A 17,396-nucleotide genomic window follows, 5' to 3' on the forward strand; every position below is an offset into this window, starting at 1 on the left:
AGCCGTCCATCTGTAAATTCTAACGCCCGGCGCGCGCCCTTGCCACCCGCACTCCGTTACATAACAGAGAACGCCGCCACCATGCCGCCAAAACGAAAGCTTGCGCAGACGGCTGCTGACGCTGAGGCCGAGGATGGCTGGGACGATAACGACGAGGGCCCTATGAGCGATCAAGAGACGTTCGATCAGCTCAAGGAAGAGTTCGATGTCAAAGCCATGACGAAGCGCGCGCGCGCTGGCCGTGTCCGCGACGCCGCAGCAGATCTCTTCAGAAAGTCGGATCAATGGAGTGCGCCCCTCAAGTCGGACCATTACAACCGTCCGCTATGGGTCAATGATGCAGGCGGAATCATCCTCGAGTCCTTCCATCCTCTCTTCGATGAAGCTCAGGACTTTTTGATCAACATCGCCGAGCCGCAGTCGCGTGTCTCCAAGATGCATGAATACCAGCTCACAACCCACAGTCTGTTCGCCGCCGTCAGTGTTGGTCACTCTAAGCAAGAGATCATCGAGAAGCTTGACCGCTACTCCAAGACTGCCCTGTCTGAAGCCATTATCCAGTTTGTTGAAAAGTCCACGTCCGCTTTCGGTAAGGCCAAGATTGTGTTGAAAAAGACGCTGTCCTACATAGAAAGCGAGGATCCTGCGATCCTCCAGAAACTCCTCCGCGACCCCGTCGTCGCAGAGTGCAGGGCTGATACAACCGATGGCCTCATCAAGGAAGCTGCACCCAAGATCGGCCAGATGGCGATCCCAGGTACCAAGCTAGCCGCTGGTGCAAACAACATGGCACAACAGCAACAGCCGGAAGCTGCTCAAAATCCTGCTCCCAGCGATATGATTGCTACATTGCGCGAGGACGACGACGATGACGAGGTCGCCCAAGTCCACTCGTTCCAGATTAAGAGTGAGGAGCGTGAAAAGGTCGTGAAACGTTGTCGGGCCATTGGTCTACCACTGACTGAAGAGTACGACTTCAACAATGACGATACCAATCCAAACTTGGAAATCGATCTCAAGCCGCACGCCCAGATTCGATACTATCAGGAGAAGGCTCTTAGTAAGATGTTTTCAAACTCTCGTGCCCGTTCAGGAATCATAGTGCTGCCATGCGGCGCAGGTAAGACCCTAGTCGGCATCACAGCTGCCTGTGGTGTGAAGAAATCCGTCATTGTCCTGTGCACAAGTGCCATGTCCGTTGTTCAGTGGCGCGCCGAATTCATCAAGTGGTCAAACATCAATCCAGAAGATGTGGCCGTCTTCACGGCAGACAACAAGACCCGCTTTCCTCGTCAGGCTGGTATCATTATCAGTACCTACTCTATGATCAGTAATGCCAGGAAGCGTTCGCACGATGCGGAAAAGGTCATGCAGTTCATTCGTGGACAGGAATGGGGACTGCTGATAGCTGATGAAGTGCACGTGGTGCCTGCCAACATTTTTAAAAAGGTCACCTATGAGATTGCATCACACGCAAAACTTGGCTTGACCGCCACTCTCCTTCGAGAAGATGACAAGATTGATGATCTCAACTTTCTCATTGGCCCCAAGCTCTACGAGGCCAACTGGCAAGAGTTGTCAGAACAAGGACATATTGCCAAAGTGCAGTGTGCAGAAGTTTGGTGCCAAATGACGCCTGAATTCTACACTGAATGGCTCAAGCCTTCGTCGCTGCAGAAGCGTGCTTTACTATCAATCATGAACCCAAAGAAATTTCAAGCCTGCCAGTTCCTCATCAATTACCACGAATCACGAGGCGACAAGATTATCGTCTTTTCGGACAATGTGTACGCCCTGGAGAAATACTCGCGTAAGCTTGGAAAAGCATACATTTACGGCGCAACCCCACAACAAGAACGTCTTCGTATCTTGGAGAACTTTCAACACAACGAGCTCGTCAACACCATTTTCCTTTCAAAGATTGGCGACACCAGCTTGGATCTTCCAGAAGCGACATGTCTGATTCAAATTTCATCGCATTACGGCTCACGTCGTCAAGAGGCGCAGCGACTGGGCAGAATTCTGCGAGCCAAGAGGAGGAATGACGAGGGCTTCAACGCCTTCTTCTACTCTCTCGTATCCAAGGACACGGACGAAATGTACTACTCATCCAAGCGACAAGCTTTCCTTGTTGATCAAGGATATGCCTTCAAAGTCATCACCCGTCTCGAAGGACTTGAAAACTTTTCGCAGCTGGCATTCGCGACACCGCAAGAGCGGCGAGAGCTACTCATGGATGTCCTGCTTGCCCGTGAAGAGGATGCCAAGGAAGAAAGAATCGAAGGCGATGCGTTTGGCACAAAGTACGCTTCGAACAAGGGCAACAAGAAGAAGTTTGGAGTCCGGAGAGCGGCTGGCACACTTTCTGAATTGTCTGGCGGACAGACTATGGCGTACATGGAGGTCAACAAGAGCAGGAATAAGGAGCTCAAGGGAACAAAGGGTGTCCAGAATGCTTTTATGAGGAAGCTTGCGAGGTCAGGGGCCAAGAAATAAGGCTTTTGCTCTTTCATCTTATGTTCATCAAATTTGTTTGTTGTGTGGCTTTATGTTTAGGAGCAAACAATAGACAAGTAAAGTCGGGTGGCTTTACCAACAGAATATCGAATCATTTCAACCCCAATGGCGTTGACAATCTCTGAGCTGTATTACCTACATCTAGCGGAGAGCAACAACTTGTGAGGTGGACGGGTCTACATCAAGCAAAGATCCTTTCTTGTTGCAACAGAGAACCCCATCTTCTTCTTAAACAGATTATCGTGTATCGAAATCGATTGCAAGTTTGTCAACGCTATTCTGCTACCAATGCTCATAGTAATAATTCTTACGGGTGACTTCAGCAGCTCGTTTCTCACCCCGTACTCACACTACCTTGGCATAACACTGCTAGGAGCCTCGACTCCTCCCGCCTCGATAATCCCGAATATGCCAGCTTCAGTCGCTGGTGACAATACAGTGCTCTCTACATCACAGTGAGTTCCTCCAACGTGTGCGGCTATGTTTCAGCCGGCCAGGGGGGTGCATGTAGTTAGCAAGAGCTATACGAATCCGACTTTGTATCATAAACATTGGCAAATTCTTCTTCTTCTTCTGCATAGATCGATTGACAATTTTTTTTTCTTTTCTTCCAGTTTGGCGTTGGAGGCTGCGGGACGAACAAACTCAAACGCCAAAGCCTGTAATCCATCTGAACCTCGAGCAAACTCATCAACGATCCGTCTCAATTCACTTCATCTCATATATTTTTTTATGCAAATCTGCAAAGCATGTGCACAAAGAAACAGGTCTGAGTTGTATTTTCAAAACGCCAATTATCGAGTTCTTGTAACTCTTGTAGTATTACATACTAGATACGAAAAAAAACAATCGCTCTTTTACGAGACTTCAAAGCCTTCAATGTCGCCCTTGGCATGATAATCACGGATTATACGCTCATATGCGGCGGTGCCACCGCCATAGAGCACCTTTCGCATAGCCAGACGGCGCCTTTCGGGGGAGCTAGCAGCATTGCGTGTTGTGGCACCCTCATGATTAAAGTAGCCTGGGGTGCAAGGGAGCACGACTGAGTACCATAGGGCACGCTTCTCAACCTCATCTGTCCAAGAGTCCTCGGCTTGTTTGCTGGGCTGAATAACAAGCTTTGTTGGGTCAGACACACGACTAGTAGCTGTTTTTAGGATATTAGCAATATGTGTAGCCTCGATATCAAAGACAACGGTAAGGTTAGGTGAGCCAGGACCACCGCCAAGGCCAGCCCAGATTAGGTTAGGGAACCCATTTGTAGCGATACCGTGGAGGGTGCCAAAGTCAGGCGAGTTGTACTTATCCTTTAGGCGGCGACCGTTGCGGCCAACGACGGGGATGCCAAAGAACTCAGCAGGGGCAGTATTGTCGCCAGTAGCTAGTAGGAAGCCTGTAGCGAGGATAAGCACGTCGAGTTCATACTCGACGCCGTCAACAACGAGACCGCGCTCGGTGCAGCGCTCGACACCGTGGCCGTCGGTGTCGACGAGCGTAACGTTGGGCTTGTTGAAGGTGGGCAGGTAGTCGTCCTGGAAGGTAGGGCGCTTGCACCACATGGGGTACCACGGCTGCAGGCGCTCGGCGGCAGCCTTGTTTTGGCTAACTGTGTCGCGGATGGCTGCGCGAGCCTGGTGAGTTAGCGGGTCGTCGATTTCCTTGAGCTTTTGCAAGTGCTCCCCGACCTTGTCAGGAGAGACGATGCGTGAGCCGCCAATGAAACCGGCAAAACCGCGAGCCGTCTTGGTCCAGCCATCGGCGACGAGATCGGGGTAGTCGGGCGGGGGGTCTTCGCCGGCGAAGAAGGCGTCGAAGTTGAGGCTGCGAGCCCGCTGCCAGCCGGGACCAGTCGCAACCTCACGTGACCATTTGTCCATATCAGTCGGTTCCTGGTGACGGGGGCCGCAGTACGAGGGCGTTCGCTGGAAGACAAGCAGCTGGTCGGCCCAGCGCGCAACCTCAGGTACCACCTGCACCGCCGTTGAGCCCGTACCCATAACGCCCACCCGTTTGCCCTTCAGGCCTGACAGAGTGTAGTCTGTCGGCGAGCCGCCCGTGACGCTGTAGTCCCAGCGTGCCGTGTGGAAGACGGGAATGTTGGCCTGCAGCTTTTCAAAGCCTTCTAGCTTGGGCATGCGCGGCGCCGTGAAGAGGGTGCTGGACGGCATAAGGAACTGTGTCAGTATCGTAAACACCTCGCCCGCCCCAACGCCACGCTCCCGTTGCATGCGCACCACCCACCGCCGCCGCTCCTCATCCCAAGTCGCATCTAGCACCCGTGTGGAGAACTGTCCGCGCAGCCCAAAGTGCCTAGCCACTCGCTCGCAGTGCTGGCGGATCTCCTCGCCCGACGGATACTTGCGCGAGGGCACGTAGCCCGTCTCCTCCAGAAAGGGCATGTAGATATAACTCTCAATATCGCACTGTAGCCCAGGATACCGATTCCAGTACCAAGTCCCGCCAAAGCCGCCTGCCACGTCCACCAGACATATGCCCTGGGCTGAGAAGCCCGCCTGGACTAGTCGTCCTGCCGTGATCAACCCAGCGTGGCCTGCTCCGATCATGAGGAACTGTATATCGTCACCATCCTTAAGCGGTCCTCTCTCCAGTTCAGCATCCACCCATGGGTCGTCAGAGAGTGGTTTGTCTTGTTCGCTGGGTAAGCGGCTGTACTGTTGCGTGCCATCCTCCCGTAGTCGCTTGTCTCGCTCCTGCGCATATCGCGCTTCCAGCTCCCTTTGCTCAGCTATAGCCATTGTTGTGTTGCCTCGTGTCCGTCCGTCCTTTCAAGATAGATGAGAAATCTGATTGAAATGCGTCGGCGAGGGTGAGACGACGTGCTTCCCTCAATGTCTGGCCTTGACTGACCAAGCCGAGCCCTTTTATCGGCCCAATACTCTCCTCCGTCCATATGCGCTGCTCCTGTCTCTTCCAACTCTTTTGCCCCATCCTTGATCCGCTCGGGTCGATCAAGCATAAAGTCGAGAGTGGTGGGGCCATCATGTCGGACCCCGACGTCTACCAAAATCCACCGTGCACGTGCGTATTTTAGTACTAGTAGTAAAGTGGGAGCCGCAAGTTGGCTCGTGCGCGCTATCCGGTATGCTAACCCAACGTCCTGTAAAGTACTACTACAATTTCGATACCAGTCTAGCTGCTGTAAAGCCGCTTATTATCTGCTGGGGAGATACTTGGGAGGCATGACAGCCGAGCCTTGCCCAATTGTATAGACTAATATGACTAAGGACTTGATCCTAGGACCATGACCTTACAGCTTATCTCTACCTGGGCATTGGATATCATCCAAACTATACATATTGTGCACATTTATACTAGGAGCCACTATTCAATTCATCTAGTGTCGTGGTATTGTAAATCGCTCCAACGGGACTAGATTCGCTCAAGACACGTACGAATAATTTGGCAATCACTACTGTGCTTCAATATCATCTTCCTGTGGTACCAGGCTAATCATGTGTTGTTTGGGCACAACTGAGATACCAGGCCCTAAATAGTTCCTTGTCTGGAAAATTATCTGTTTCGCTAGGTGCATTCACCTACGGGAGAAACAAGTCCCCCGCAACGACTGCAAAACAAGAATGACTCAGACCAGGGTCCATCAACTCTAGAGATTTGTGCAGCCGCCTAGTATTAAGTTCTGGCTTGGCTGTTGTCCTAAAGAAACGAAAAAGTGTGGCGAATTCTTTCTCCAGTCCGTACCCAGTGCTACCTACTTTTGACTCTCTTACTATCCACTGCACCCATGCGGATGCGATTGGAAAAGCATTACAGGTGTGACACACTTACTAAACATACAGGAAGCAGATTGCGGAGGCTCTAACTAGGTCAACTGCGTCGAGGTTTCTGGTGATCTCGTACTCCACCAGCTCTTTCACAACAAATGTACCGACAACCACTCAAACTCACCGAGACAGCTTGCATGTGGTATCTAGTTCGTTTCAAAATACGGACAAATCAGTGGAGAGGATGCAGATTCAAGACAATCTCAGCCTGAGGAGACTATATATTTTAAGTAGCAGTTTGCACTCCAAGTGTTAGCTATCCAAAGACAGTCCGTTCTTAGTCTATTCTTCTACTACTGAATTCTCTTGATCATTTGGTCCATCCAAGTAAAACTACATAGACAATATGTCGTCGACACAGTACATCGCCACGGAGACAATAACTGCTCCACAGTCGTCCATCTCGTCAAGGCCTAAGAATTTGGCGCCTCGACCCTTTTCCTGGCGACCATACTTGGAGCTCACACGCTTCAGTAAGCCCGCTGGTCTCTTGGGCGTCTACTTCCCCTATTTCATAGGACTCCTCTACTCGGTCAATCTGACCAACCCGAGAGGCCTAACCCCAGTCGACTGGCTCAAGCTCATCGCTGTCTTACTGCTCGATGGTCTGCTTATCCGCAGTCTCGGCTGCGCCTGGAATGACACTGTCGACCAAGATCTCGATCGCCAGGTCGAGCGCTGCAAGAAGCGGCCGCTCGCCCGTGGCGCAATTACGACACCAGAAGCACTCGCTGCCACACTCCTCCTCGCCCTCGCCCGCCACGCCTTACTTTACGCAACGCTGTCACCTCGTGCAAACCAGCACGCCCTGCTGACCACCATCTTGGGCTTGACTTACCCTTTCATGAAGCGCATCTGCAACTACCCACAGCTCTGCCTTGGTCTGGGTGTAGGATGGGCTGTTTTCCTGGTTGACGCTGCTGTCGCCGATGGCTATGGTGCTGGCAACGTCTCTGGATTCAATAAGGAGGACCGCAACAAAGCTACATTTGCCATATTCGCTTCCCAGGCCCTGTTCAACATCACTTACGATACTATCTATGCCTTCCAGGACATTCGGGACGATCTCAAGGCAGGTGTGGGTTCGCTCGCTGTGGCTGTGCGTCATCAGCCCAAGTTGTTTCTGTTGTCCGTTGCAAGCGCTATGGCCGCATTCTTGTGGGTCACCGTATCCTGCGGCCGTCTCGTACTCGGCCCATCCCGGGCTGGTGCTGTCTTTGCTTCCATCTCCACACTAGTCATGTTGACCCGGATCGATGTGTGGAACCCGCGTATGTGCAGGGACTTCTTCGTGAACAGCCAGTGGTGGGTGAGTGGCGCTTTGCTGGCTGGTCTTTTGGGAGAACTTGTCATGAACAACTTGCAAATCTAAGACTCAGCAATCGGAGCGATATCTAATAAGAGTGGTGTAGTTTAGTATCACTTTATTAGGCCACAGTCATATATTGCGATTTCCTTTCATGCGTAGATAGTGATATTTCTTCAATAAATCCTTTAACAGCAATATGTTCTAGCTTTGCTCTACTAGCTTGATTACGGGTCACCCCTTGGTGCTTTTCCAGCTCAATCTCATATTAGACTATATTATCTATAATTCAAAGTGATAACAAGAAATAAATATTAGCAGAACTGTGACAATACCCGAATCAGCTCCACCAAAGGTGCCACGTGACCAAAAAGGTACAGTATACTGCATAGCAGTATATAGAGCTGAATAGTATATACGTGTGACAAGAACTAAATGAGTTTGGAGTTAATAAAGGAATGATTCTCTAGAAACTTAGATAAGTAGATGTCAATACATCTTCTATGTCAATCATAAAGCTAGTAGTAAATATAGTAGAATGTATAGATATGGACGAGTTATAGTTGTATAATACTATACTATACTATACAGGGTACTTCTAGTTATACGGAATGAAAAAAAGAAAGAAATGCAGTAGGAAATCTTTTTCAAGGCTCTTCTAAGGGGCAATTTCTCCTTCTTCGGCCAATGCCTCGCGCATAGACTTGCTGTTGGGGTCAAAATATGGCTTCTCGCCAATACCGCAGACGCGTTGACCAAAGCGCTCGCCAAAGTCATCGTAGTCCATAGTGGCATTGTGGACCATGCTGCGGTTATCCCAGATGGCTGTTCCGCACGTTAGTATCTGGCCGCTCGTCTATTACAAAGGAAACATACCCATGTCATTCGGGCCCTGCCATCTGAAGCGGCACTGCAGGTCGTGGTTGCGGAGCACAATGTTCATGAGCCAGTCTAGAATCATTTCGCTCTCGGGGGGCGTGAGACCATTAATAGAACCGGGCTGTTGGGAAAAAGGTTAAGTTAGTCAAGTGCATGGGAATCGGACTAGGAAGCTGGATTTGATAGGTAAACACGTACGTAGGCGCCAATGGCGAAGACACTCTTCCATCCGGTAACGGGGTTGGTGCGGACAACAGGGTGCACTGCTTTCAAGGGAGTACCCGTGTTTTCAGGGTGGCCTCTTGCATCAGTATAGACTTTGATCTTTGCGTTCTTGATGATTCGCTCGAAGACTGTGGTGTCATGTGTTAACTATGCAATGAGTTCAAGGGTATCTTGAGCATTCCAGCTTACATGGTGCAGTGTAGTTGGCAGTATGCTGTTCAAGGAACTTTCGCATCGGCTCGCTGAGGCGGTCGTAGACCTCGTAGCCGGATGCCCATAGCGTGTCTGGAGTAAGTCAGTTGGTATTGGCAGATAGAAATGTAGCTAAGGGACTCACGTACCTCCTCCAGCAGTGGGAAGCTCAGTTAGTCGTAGGCATGTGTAATCCGAGGGCACTTGCTCAGACTGAATGTCACTGTGCCATGCCTCGAGCGCCTGCCTTGCATTTCCCAAGTCACGCGGAGTGGCCTTGCCATTGACAGCTTTCCTCTGACGAGAGTTGATAGTGCTGATTTCAAGGTCATCACCGCCCATAGCTTGCCGGGGGTTGAGCACGGGATGAATGTGCAGAGATGATTCTTGAGGCTTGCCGACAAGCTCACCCATGCGTTGAATCATCTTCTTTTGGAGATCGTTGTTCATGTCATTCTGGTTACGGAAGAAGACAACTCCACGTCGGGATACTAAAAGGGAAGTTCGTTAATTCTATCTTTTCGTGGGGAGAATGTTCGCCTGCTTACCTGTTATCGCAAGGTCTCTAAGCAGCTCATCTGAGTTGGGCGCATCCATCATTTGAACAAGGTTTGCCTCTGGAAACTCGGTTCCAACGGTGGGTGTAACCCTGAATTGTTTTAGGGAGTTGAGAACACCCTTGAGTTTCAAAGGCTTTGGAAAGCTAGTTTCTTGAGCAAACCCTCTACGCAAGCATGGCGACCGAATGGGCGACAATAGTGAGTGACGAAGCGCAGGTGTAACGCGGCCAAACATGATACTCGCGGTTCTCGACATTGTGACTGGTGATGTATCTACTACTATCTGAAGGCAAACGGTAGCAAGAAGGAAAAGATTGTAGTCTTCATGTGTGCGGTCGTTGCGACTGTAATATCAAACTTCAAAACTTCCCGCCCCTAGCCACCATCCAAATGCCAACTAGTCGGTGTATTTCCCGAGTTTACTATAGTACGCGGTGCATATGTAGGGGACCGTACGAGCTGGCAAGGCTCATCACGAAACTATTTAGGCGGCTCCATGATCCATGATCAGGCTAGGATGAAGATGGTTTAGCGTACCGGTTATCACGTACTAACTCACATTGCTATAACCGATGCACAATGAACCCCACTGTGGTCCGACACGTGTGTTAGCTCGGTGCATTTATGGAACACTAGCCCAGACTCATTCGACGGTACATTTTCAAAGACCCTCCTGTGCCTGCTGCCAAGAGTAGTTATGGTCCCTGAGGCTACATCTTCATTTACTCACCGAGGATGCAGTTACCGAATATCTTCAATTGACCGTCTGACATGGTCCTCAGCCGACAAATGTAGAAACTGAGGATGGATTGCTATGCTATAATTGGTTTTCCCTATTTGAGGCGTTGCTTAAATATCTGAGAGTGATTTGTTCCCATACATAAGTACACAGCTTCCTCTTCCTTCTATCCTTGTCTTTGGGACGTTAGATTACTGTTCAAAAAATTTAGTTTCTTACTATCTTCTTTGCGAAACCATCCCCATTCAGAAGATTCTACGTTACCATTTCGGTCATGGCCAAGAAACTCATTGTGATTGCTGGTGCAACCGGCAATCAGGGTTCCGCGATCGCCCGTGGATTGATTAAGACTGGAGACTGGCACATCCGTGCCGTGACCAGGAATCCGAATGGAGAGAAGGCAAAGAAACTTGCTGCTGAGGGTATGGAGATTGTTCAGGGTGACTACAATGATGAAGAATCTATGAAGAAAGCCTTTGATGTGAGTTACTCACTCCATATCTTCTTTGTTCGAACGATGTCTGATATGTCACTAGGGCGCGCAAGCCATTTTTGCGGTGACCAACTGGTGGGATGGCCTCTTCAGGGGCGCTAGTCTGAACGAAGCTGGTGATATCGAATATGCTCAAGGTACCATGCTCGCAAGGCTGGCGTCTCAAGTCAAGACATTAGAGCATTATATCTGGAGCACATTGCCAAACGGGGAGAAACTTACTGAGGGAAGAATCCCTGTTCCCCATTTTGACTACAAGGCTCGGGTCGACGATTACATCAAGGAGACCTTGCCAGAACTGGCTGCTAAGACAACCTTCCTCATGTTTGGTTTCTATCCAACAAACTTTGCCGACTTCCCAATGTTGAAGCCAGTGCCAGTAGTAAGTCCTTCCCACCTTTGAGAACACGGTGCTTACCTGGCTAACGAAACTGTCTGTAGAAAACTGCTCCAGGAAAATATCTTTGGATGATTCCAGCAGCTCCTTCCACTCTTTATCCCATGGCTGGTGACATGAGCAAGGAGCCAGGTATCTGGGCAAGGCAAATTTTGGCCAACCCCAAGGTATCACATGGCAAGTACGCCGCTGTTTGCACTGAGGTACTCAGTCTTGGAGAGGTGCTCGAAACATGGTCTGCTGTTTCAGGAAAGCAAGGTATATATGTCGAGGTAAAAGAGCACGTTATCGCTGATCTGTATGGGTTGCCCGGAGAAGAGGCTCTTACCGGAGTTAGATTTGGCATAGAAGTGCCCGATTGGTGGGCGCTAGCGAAGAAACAGGGTCTCTTCATCACCATGGAAGATCTAAGTATCTCAAGAGATGAGGTTTCTAACCTTAGGCAGAGTCTCGAGGCTATTAAAGAGTTTTTAGGTTAGCCATATATGTTGTGCCGGTGCACAGGGTTACTGGTAACCCTTGAGCAGCAGCTACGACCTAGGCCAACGAGCATAAAAGGAGGACTCTTATATACAGTACAATAGATAATTATACAATTCTAGAAGGTTAGTTCTACTATATATCCTCTACTATATTCTATTCTTTAGCCTAGCGATCGCATAGTGTCACGAAGGTGAAGATAAAGATTTTCGTAGTCGCTAGAGTGAAACTGGTAGGTACTACACCCTCTACACTTATTCAATATCTATGTACTCTCCTTACGAAGTATAGTAGATTTCTGAAGGTAAAAATTACTCTTATCATCATACTCAAAAACTCATGAAATAGAAATTTGAATTCTTTCTTGTTTCATAATATACATAACCTACTAGATTATAGAAAACATGGAACTAAAGTGGCTATCTTTGAATATACTGACTGACCTATAAAGAGATGGAGATACGTACTATATGTAGTTGCTTTGAAGTAAGAATTCTACGTTCGATTTTATTTAGTACTAGAATCGTTGTCTAATGATAACTACACGCTATGATTGTGGTGCAACGCTAGTATGATCTCGGTGCATTTTGTTTAGAACCCGATTCAAAATGCACCGATCTTAGGGATGCACAATCAAGATAAAAAAAGTCAATGAGGACCCACTGAGGGAAGATTCATACACTAAACTCAACTGACCAGGATGCTTTCGGGAGTTGCTCTGATTACAGTGGCGGGCTCTGGTAATGCTTCTTTTTTACTATTGCAACTGACTAGTTGTAGACCAACTGACGCGGCTTCGCAGGCTTTGGCCAGAGTGCCGCATACTCGCTGGCCCAACACGGCGTGCGCCAATTCGCGTTGTTTGACACCAACGCGGCTGGGCTACAAGAGACAACGCAGATGCTGGCCACCAAGTACAGTATAACAGATGTCCTGAGCGTGTCGACTGACTGTAGCACTGAGGAGACGATCGAGGCTAGCGTCGCTCAGGCAGCGGCTCGCTTCGGTCGTATCGACTTTGCCATCAACAATGCTGGCTTTGGTGGACCCATGGGGGGCAGTCCTGACGCATCACCTGCAGCCTTCGATGCCCACCTGAAAGAGAACGTGACAGGTGTGTGGCTATGGCATCGAGCTGAACTGCGACAGATGCTGCGGCAGCAGTTGCGCGATGGGCGCTACGGTCGCGGCAGTATCGTCCACGTCTGCTCGGTACATGCACTTGCAGCCTCGCCGACACACATTGCCGCCGGTGCCTACGTCGCTGGCCGGCATGCTATCCTGGGTCTCACGCGATCAGAGGGCGTGCTATATGCGCCGCAGCAGATACGCATCAACGCCCTCTGCCCAGGCTATATCGCGTCCCCTCTGATAGAGTCTTCAGAGCAAATCAAGGCCCTCGTCAGTAATCTAGTCTCTGAGCGTGTGCCTGCGAATCGACTTGGGGAGCCGGAGGAGGTTGCTGATGCCATTGTGTTTCTGGCCAGCCCCATGAGCAGCTACATGTATGCTCAGTCACTGGTGTTAGATGGGTATGTGGCGTTGTATAATCTTATATGAGAGAGAGCGCAAGCACTAATCAGTAATAGGGGCTACCTCGCACAGTGAGATTTCTATGTTATTGGAGAATTTTGATGTGTTTGAATGCTGTATACAAATTTGCCTCTGGATGTCTTGGGCACTTGGTATCAAGATCAAAAACAGGGGCAGAGTAGTTACAAACAAAACATGATTCCAAATTCAAAAAGCAGCATTTGACACGGGATTTAACAATCGTGAGGTTGATTCGTGTTATGATACAATTTCAACGGATGTATAATAGAGCATGATATAGAGTCTTATATGAAATTCCTCAAACTCGCACGACCCAAACTCATTCTTCCGTTCCACGGCCCTTTCTGTGATTAAGATATGGTACTTGATCCGCTGTTGTTCAGCAGTGACTTCTCTTTGAGACAGCGTATAGATGTGCGCACAAGATGAAGATCGGCGCGCACAATGTCGAGACAAATTGGTGCAATGGCCGCTAGGTCAGTGGCGGTTGGGTTGCTGGTGGATCGCTCGGGCGGCGACAAGGACATGGAGGGTGTAAGTCCAGATGTGACGAGGGCAGCTTCCAGAGAGCCTAGGATAGCAGAGAAATCGGTGAGGCGTAAGATTATGAGTTCATTGCTGAGAGCATCGGCTTCGTCGGCAGCAAGATCGTAGTTACCAAGAGAAAACTTCCACGGCTGGAGTGGAAGCTGGCTCTCAGAGTGGTTGGTGGCATTACTGGTGTTGCTCGAAAGATTGATGTTGTTCCTGGCGTTTGAATTGTTGGTGGTCGTGGTGGTCGCGGTAGTCGTTGTGGTGCTGCTGGCATCTGTCGACGCCTCGCTGGTATCGTCCGTGAGATTCCACAGCCGACACAGCCACTCAACCAGATGGGCACATAGTATCGTGACTGCGGTAAGCGGCAGCCGCTGTTGGCGACAACGCTCACAGTTCAGTACGGCAAGGCTGGGGCGCTCTGCTGTCGAAGTCACCTGGAGCGCTGTTTCGAGAGGGACTTGAGATGACGTGGTGAGTTCTTCGACGTGGGCCAGCGTTCGCAGGACATTAAATGCGCAACTGCAGTCTTGTATCTTCTCTTGTGGCATATCAGTGTTGCGGCCATGGAGTATTTAACGCTGTAGCATTAGCAGGGAACTCCACTCCCACCTGCCTCTTGGTCAAACGAAATACTCGGATGAAATAACACGCCCACCAAAACAGTGCAATGTTAATGAGCGTAGATATTGTGGCACGATACGTGATCGAGCTCAAAAGATCAGAGGGTTGACCCGCAATCAAGTAGATAGAATAAGCTGATAGCTGATCGCTGTAAAGGATTGATTGGAGAAGGTGCCTATCTACGTACGAAAGAAAATCGTGATATATACTGCGAGCTAGTCACGTGATACTACACAACAATATACACCGCTATCGTAGAACAATACATATATCTATAGTTGCATATTAATCTATACGTAAAACTCTAGCACCGGTGCATATAAAATGTTTTTTCAAACTACATCATGGTGGATATGGCTGATTACCAGTTGCAGCTTTGTTTGATATGAGCTATTCTTTTATCCGGGTATCTTGGTTGACCAAAAGCCTGCCTGCCACCCTCCAGCACTAGCGGGCTCGGATATTATGCAACGGCAAAGTAATAGATGCTTAGGGTCTGCCCGGTTCAGCTCCGTTTTCTGGTTGCTAAACCCAATCTGATCTCCGTCTGGAAACGGAGGTTTGGGAGGTATAAAACGGAGTAGCGCTGATAGTAAAGAAAAAGCCCAGTTTGGTGCTTACTTGCCCCATATTAGCGCCTCTTTGAGCCAAACGGAGCTCGGTTTTCCAGGTGGAGCTCATGATCTCCATCTCATTTTTCAAACCTCCGTTTCATGCCCATTTTGATGGCCCAGCTCACCACATGCTCCCAAACATGATCAGATTAGACATAGGATGGAGTCAACCGAACAGCTCCTCCGTTTTCTATCTCAATCGGGATAGGCAGCTGACCAGCCCCCCTGTTGAAGCTTTAAAACCAAAACAGTCATCAGACAAAGACAGAAAATAGAGCAACCGAACAGACTCTTCACCTTTCTATTGCCTGGTTCTCGTGGTTGTGTAAGAGCTCGGGATGTTTTTTGGTGATCGGCTAGCCTGCCTCGGCTCCAGAGCCGCCGACGCTACGGCTACCAACTCTTGACCTCTTAACCCTGGAGCGTCTTGATCCCTACGTTCATGCAACTCAATAAATCCGCCGAAACTTGCAAATAGCGCCAAGTCAGTCACTGCCGGCTCTCGTAACATGACGTCGTGTAATCCAACAAAACAAGATATCAAGGCTACTATCGCATCACTTGTGCATCACGCCAGAGTGTGGTAAACTGACCCGCAAGTCACCTTCTATCCTTATCCAATTGTCCACCACAAAAATGGCTCTTCTGGGAAACCCAGCAGTCGCTCCAGGCTCCACTGTCCTTGTAACGGGGGCTAATGGTTTCGTTGGCGCCCACGTTGCAGACCAGCTGCTCCACCAAGGCTACAAGGTGCGAGGCGCCGTCCGAGATGCTATCAAGCACCAATGGCTGGCACAGCTCTTCTCTCAAAAGTACGGCGCTGGAAAATTTGAACTTGTCGCCGTCAAGGACATGAGAGAGCCGGGCGCGTTTGACGATGCAGTCTTAGGTACTTACCCCTGCGCCAGAAGCTCCTGCTCCGTTACTGATCAAACTTCCCCGTCTAGGCGTTTCTGCAATTGCTCATGTTGCTTCTGTGAGGAGTATGGATGTCACACCGGACGAATTGCTCCGTACCACCGTTGCGGGAACCCTGGCTTGTTTACAGGCTGCTGCCAAGGAGCCAAGCGTACAGCGATTCGTCCTAACATCCTCTTCCGCTGCGGTCCGCTCCATCCAAGGTTATCGTGGAACGGACACAGTGTCATCCGATGAATATGACAACCATACTCTTAGTGTAGCCAGAAACATGCCTGAGGATTTTCTGCCCATGCAAAAATTTATGACAGCTTACTTTGCATCCAAAGTTGCGGCCGAACAAGCTTTCTGGAACTGGATCAAGAACAACAAGCCGCATTTTACTGCAAACACAGTGCTACCGTGCACAATTTACGGCAGTCCGCTCAACGTGGTTTACCAGGGCTTTCCGTCCACATCGAAAATCCCGCTTCAGATTTTAGACGGCGATACTGACTCCATTAAGCATGTGCAGCGTTGTACGTTATATTTGTTTTCAAGTTGCGAAGTTGTACCAATTGCTAACGCAACAGTAGTCTACTATGTGCACGTCCAGGATGTCGCTCGTCTTCACGTTGCCGGCCTGATCCACCCAGACACGGCCAACGAGCGTATTTTTGCATATGCGTCTCCATACTCCATCAATGAGTTCTTTGACATCTTTGCGAAATTCGTCAGGGACTACCAGTCTCCAGGGAAGCTCCCGGGGCTCGACTTCCCACTCGCCGTGATCGGTCCGCGGCAGAGGGCGGAAGCGCTGCTGAAGGATCTTGGCCGTCTTGGATTTATGGGGTTGGAGGAGACAATAGTCGATAGTGTGCAGACTCGCATCAAAGCAAGTGGGTAGCTTACTAGGTAGACCCACAAGACTGTTCAATGATATGGTTTACGATCAAATGCGAAAATGTGGAGACGAGTGGATGCGTTTCTTACTAGTCAATTTGAATTCATAGCTGCAGGATTATACTTCTAGTAGATCTCGTCATATCAAGTTGGATGCGCTATGTTGGCCCTATGCGCAAACAGGGAGGCCGTTGTAACAAAACTACGTATACAATTTATACGTAGTCTCGGCTCTAGTTTCTTAACTAGGAGTAGATCTTTTTTTCTAACGCTATGACTTATGTTTCGTATATTCCCGTAATGTGACAATACCTAGCTGAGTTCCACCTAGGCCATGACCTGCCCAAAAAGGTATAGTATACTGCATATTAGGATCTAGGGCTAAATAGTATATAAGGAAGTATAACAATATACCCCTCTCTCCTAAGGCTCATCGTAAGCTTCTTCGGACGGCACGTTGAGCGCAGCAGAGGGCACGCGCTAAAACCGCGGTTCTTTAGGCCGACGCCAGGACACCCATGTAGAACACTATCTAATCTAGTGTTTGTTACTTTAGCTCAGGTTGCGATTTGTTTCTTAATACATATCAGGAGATAAAACATGCTATATGACAAAGCCCTAGGCGACGGTGCAGCGACATTAGGCCGCCCCTCCCCCCTCCCCCCGGGCCCCACCC

General features: G+C 49.5%; 8 protein-coding genes across 8 annotated transcripts; 5 read left to right on the forward strand and 3 right to left on the reverse strand.

Moving 5' to 3' along the window:
- Positions 1-81: 81 nt before the first annotated feature.
- On the forward strand, positions 82-2,496 carry COCCADRAFT_27055 (uncharacterized protein; the record flags this gene model as incomplete). The annotated part of the gene is made up of 1 exon (XM_007715052.1): positions 82-2,496. One exon carries the CDS (start codon positions 82-84, stop codon positions 2,494-2,496), a length of 2,415 nt encoding a protein of 804 aa, XP_007713242.1.
- Positions 2,497-3,374: 878 nt separating this feature from the next.
- Positions 3,375-5,276, reverse strand: COCCADRAFT_98704 (uncharacterized protein; the record flags this gene model as incomplete). The annotated part of the gene is made up of 1 exon (XM_007715074.1): positions 3,375-5,276. One exon carries the CDS (start codon positions 5,274-5,276, stop codon positions 3,375-3,377), a length of 1,902 nt encoding a protein of 633 aa, XP_007713264.1.
- Positions 5,277-6,669: 1,393 nt separating this feature from the next.
- Positions 6,670-7,695, forward strand: COCCADRAFT_98695 (uncharacterized protein; the record flags this gene model as incomplete). The annotated part of the gene is made up of 1 exon (XM_007715075.1): positions 6,670-7,695. The coding sequence occupies one exon, from the start codon at positions 6,670-6,672 to the stop codon at positions 7,693-7,695; it is 1,026 nt and encodes a 341-aa protein (XP_007713265.1).
- A 592-nt stretch (positions 7,696-8,287) lies between these two features.
- On the reverse strand, positions 8,288-9,720 carry COCCADRAFT_98662 (uncharacterized protein; the record flags this gene model as incomplete). The annotated part of the gene is made up of 6 exons (XM_007715076.1): positions 8,288-8,454; positions 8,506-8,629; positions 8,701-8,861; positions 8,923-9,018; positions 9,075-9,416; positions 9,474-9,720. 6 exons carry the CDS (start codon positions 9,718-9,720, stop codon positions 8,288-8,290), a joined length of 1,137 nt encoding a protein of 378 aa, XP_007713266.1.
- A 778-nt stretch (positions 9,721-10,498) lies between these two features.
- COCCADRAFT_37630 (uncharacterized protein) lies at positions 10,499-11,593 on the forward strand (the record flags this gene model as incomplete). Its single annotated transcript, XM_007715077.1, has 3 exons — positions 10,499-10,705; positions 10,761-11,099; positions 11,159-11,593. 3 exons carry the CDS (start codon positions 10,499-10,501, stop codon positions 11,591-11,593), a joined length of 981 nt encoding a protein of 326 aa, XP_007713267.1.
- A 701-nt stretch (positions 11,594-12,294) lies between these two features.
- COCCADRAFT_27060 (uncharacterized protein) lies at positions 12,295-13,202 on the forward strand (the record flags this gene model as incomplete). The annotated part of the gene is made up of 3 exons (XM_007715053.1): positions 12,295-12,334; positions 12,397-13,126; positions 13,184-13,202. 3 exons carry the CDS (start codon positions 12,295-12,297, stop codon positions 13,200-13,202), a joined length of 789 nt encoding a protein of 262 aa, XP_007713243.1.
- A 296-nt stretch (positions 13,203-13,498) lies between these two features.
- COCCADRAFT_98722 (uncharacterized protein) lies at positions 13,499-14,233 on the reverse strand (the record flags this gene model as incomplete). The annotated part of the gene is made up of 1 exon (XM_007715078.1): positions 13,499-14,233. The coding sequence occupies one exon, from the start codon at positions 14,231-14,233 to the stop codon at positions 13,499-13,501; it is 735 nt and encodes a 244-aa protein (XP_007713268.1).
- A 1,323-nt stretch (positions 14,234-15,556) lies between these two features.
- On the forward strand, positions 15,557-16,724 carry COCCADRAFT_98664 (uncharacterized protein; the record flags this gene model as incomplete). The annotated part of the gene is made up of 3 exons (XM_007715079.1): positions 15,557-15,809; positions 15,868-16,356; positions 16,414-16,724. The coding sequence occupies 3 exons, from the start codon at positions 15,557-15,559 to the stop codon at positions 16,722-16,724; spliced, it is 1,053 nt and encodes a 350-aa protein (XP_007713269.1).
- Between the last annotated feature and the right edge of the window lie 672 nt (positions 16,725-17,396).

Source organism: Bipolaris zeicola, assembly GCF_000523435.1.
Source record: "Bipolaris zeicola 26-R-13 unplaced genomic scaffold scaffold_96, whole genome shotgun sequence".
Classification (NCBI taxonomy): Eukaryota; Fungi; Ascomycota; class Dothideomycetes; order Pleosporales; family Pleosporaceae; genus Bipolaris; species Bipolaris zeicola.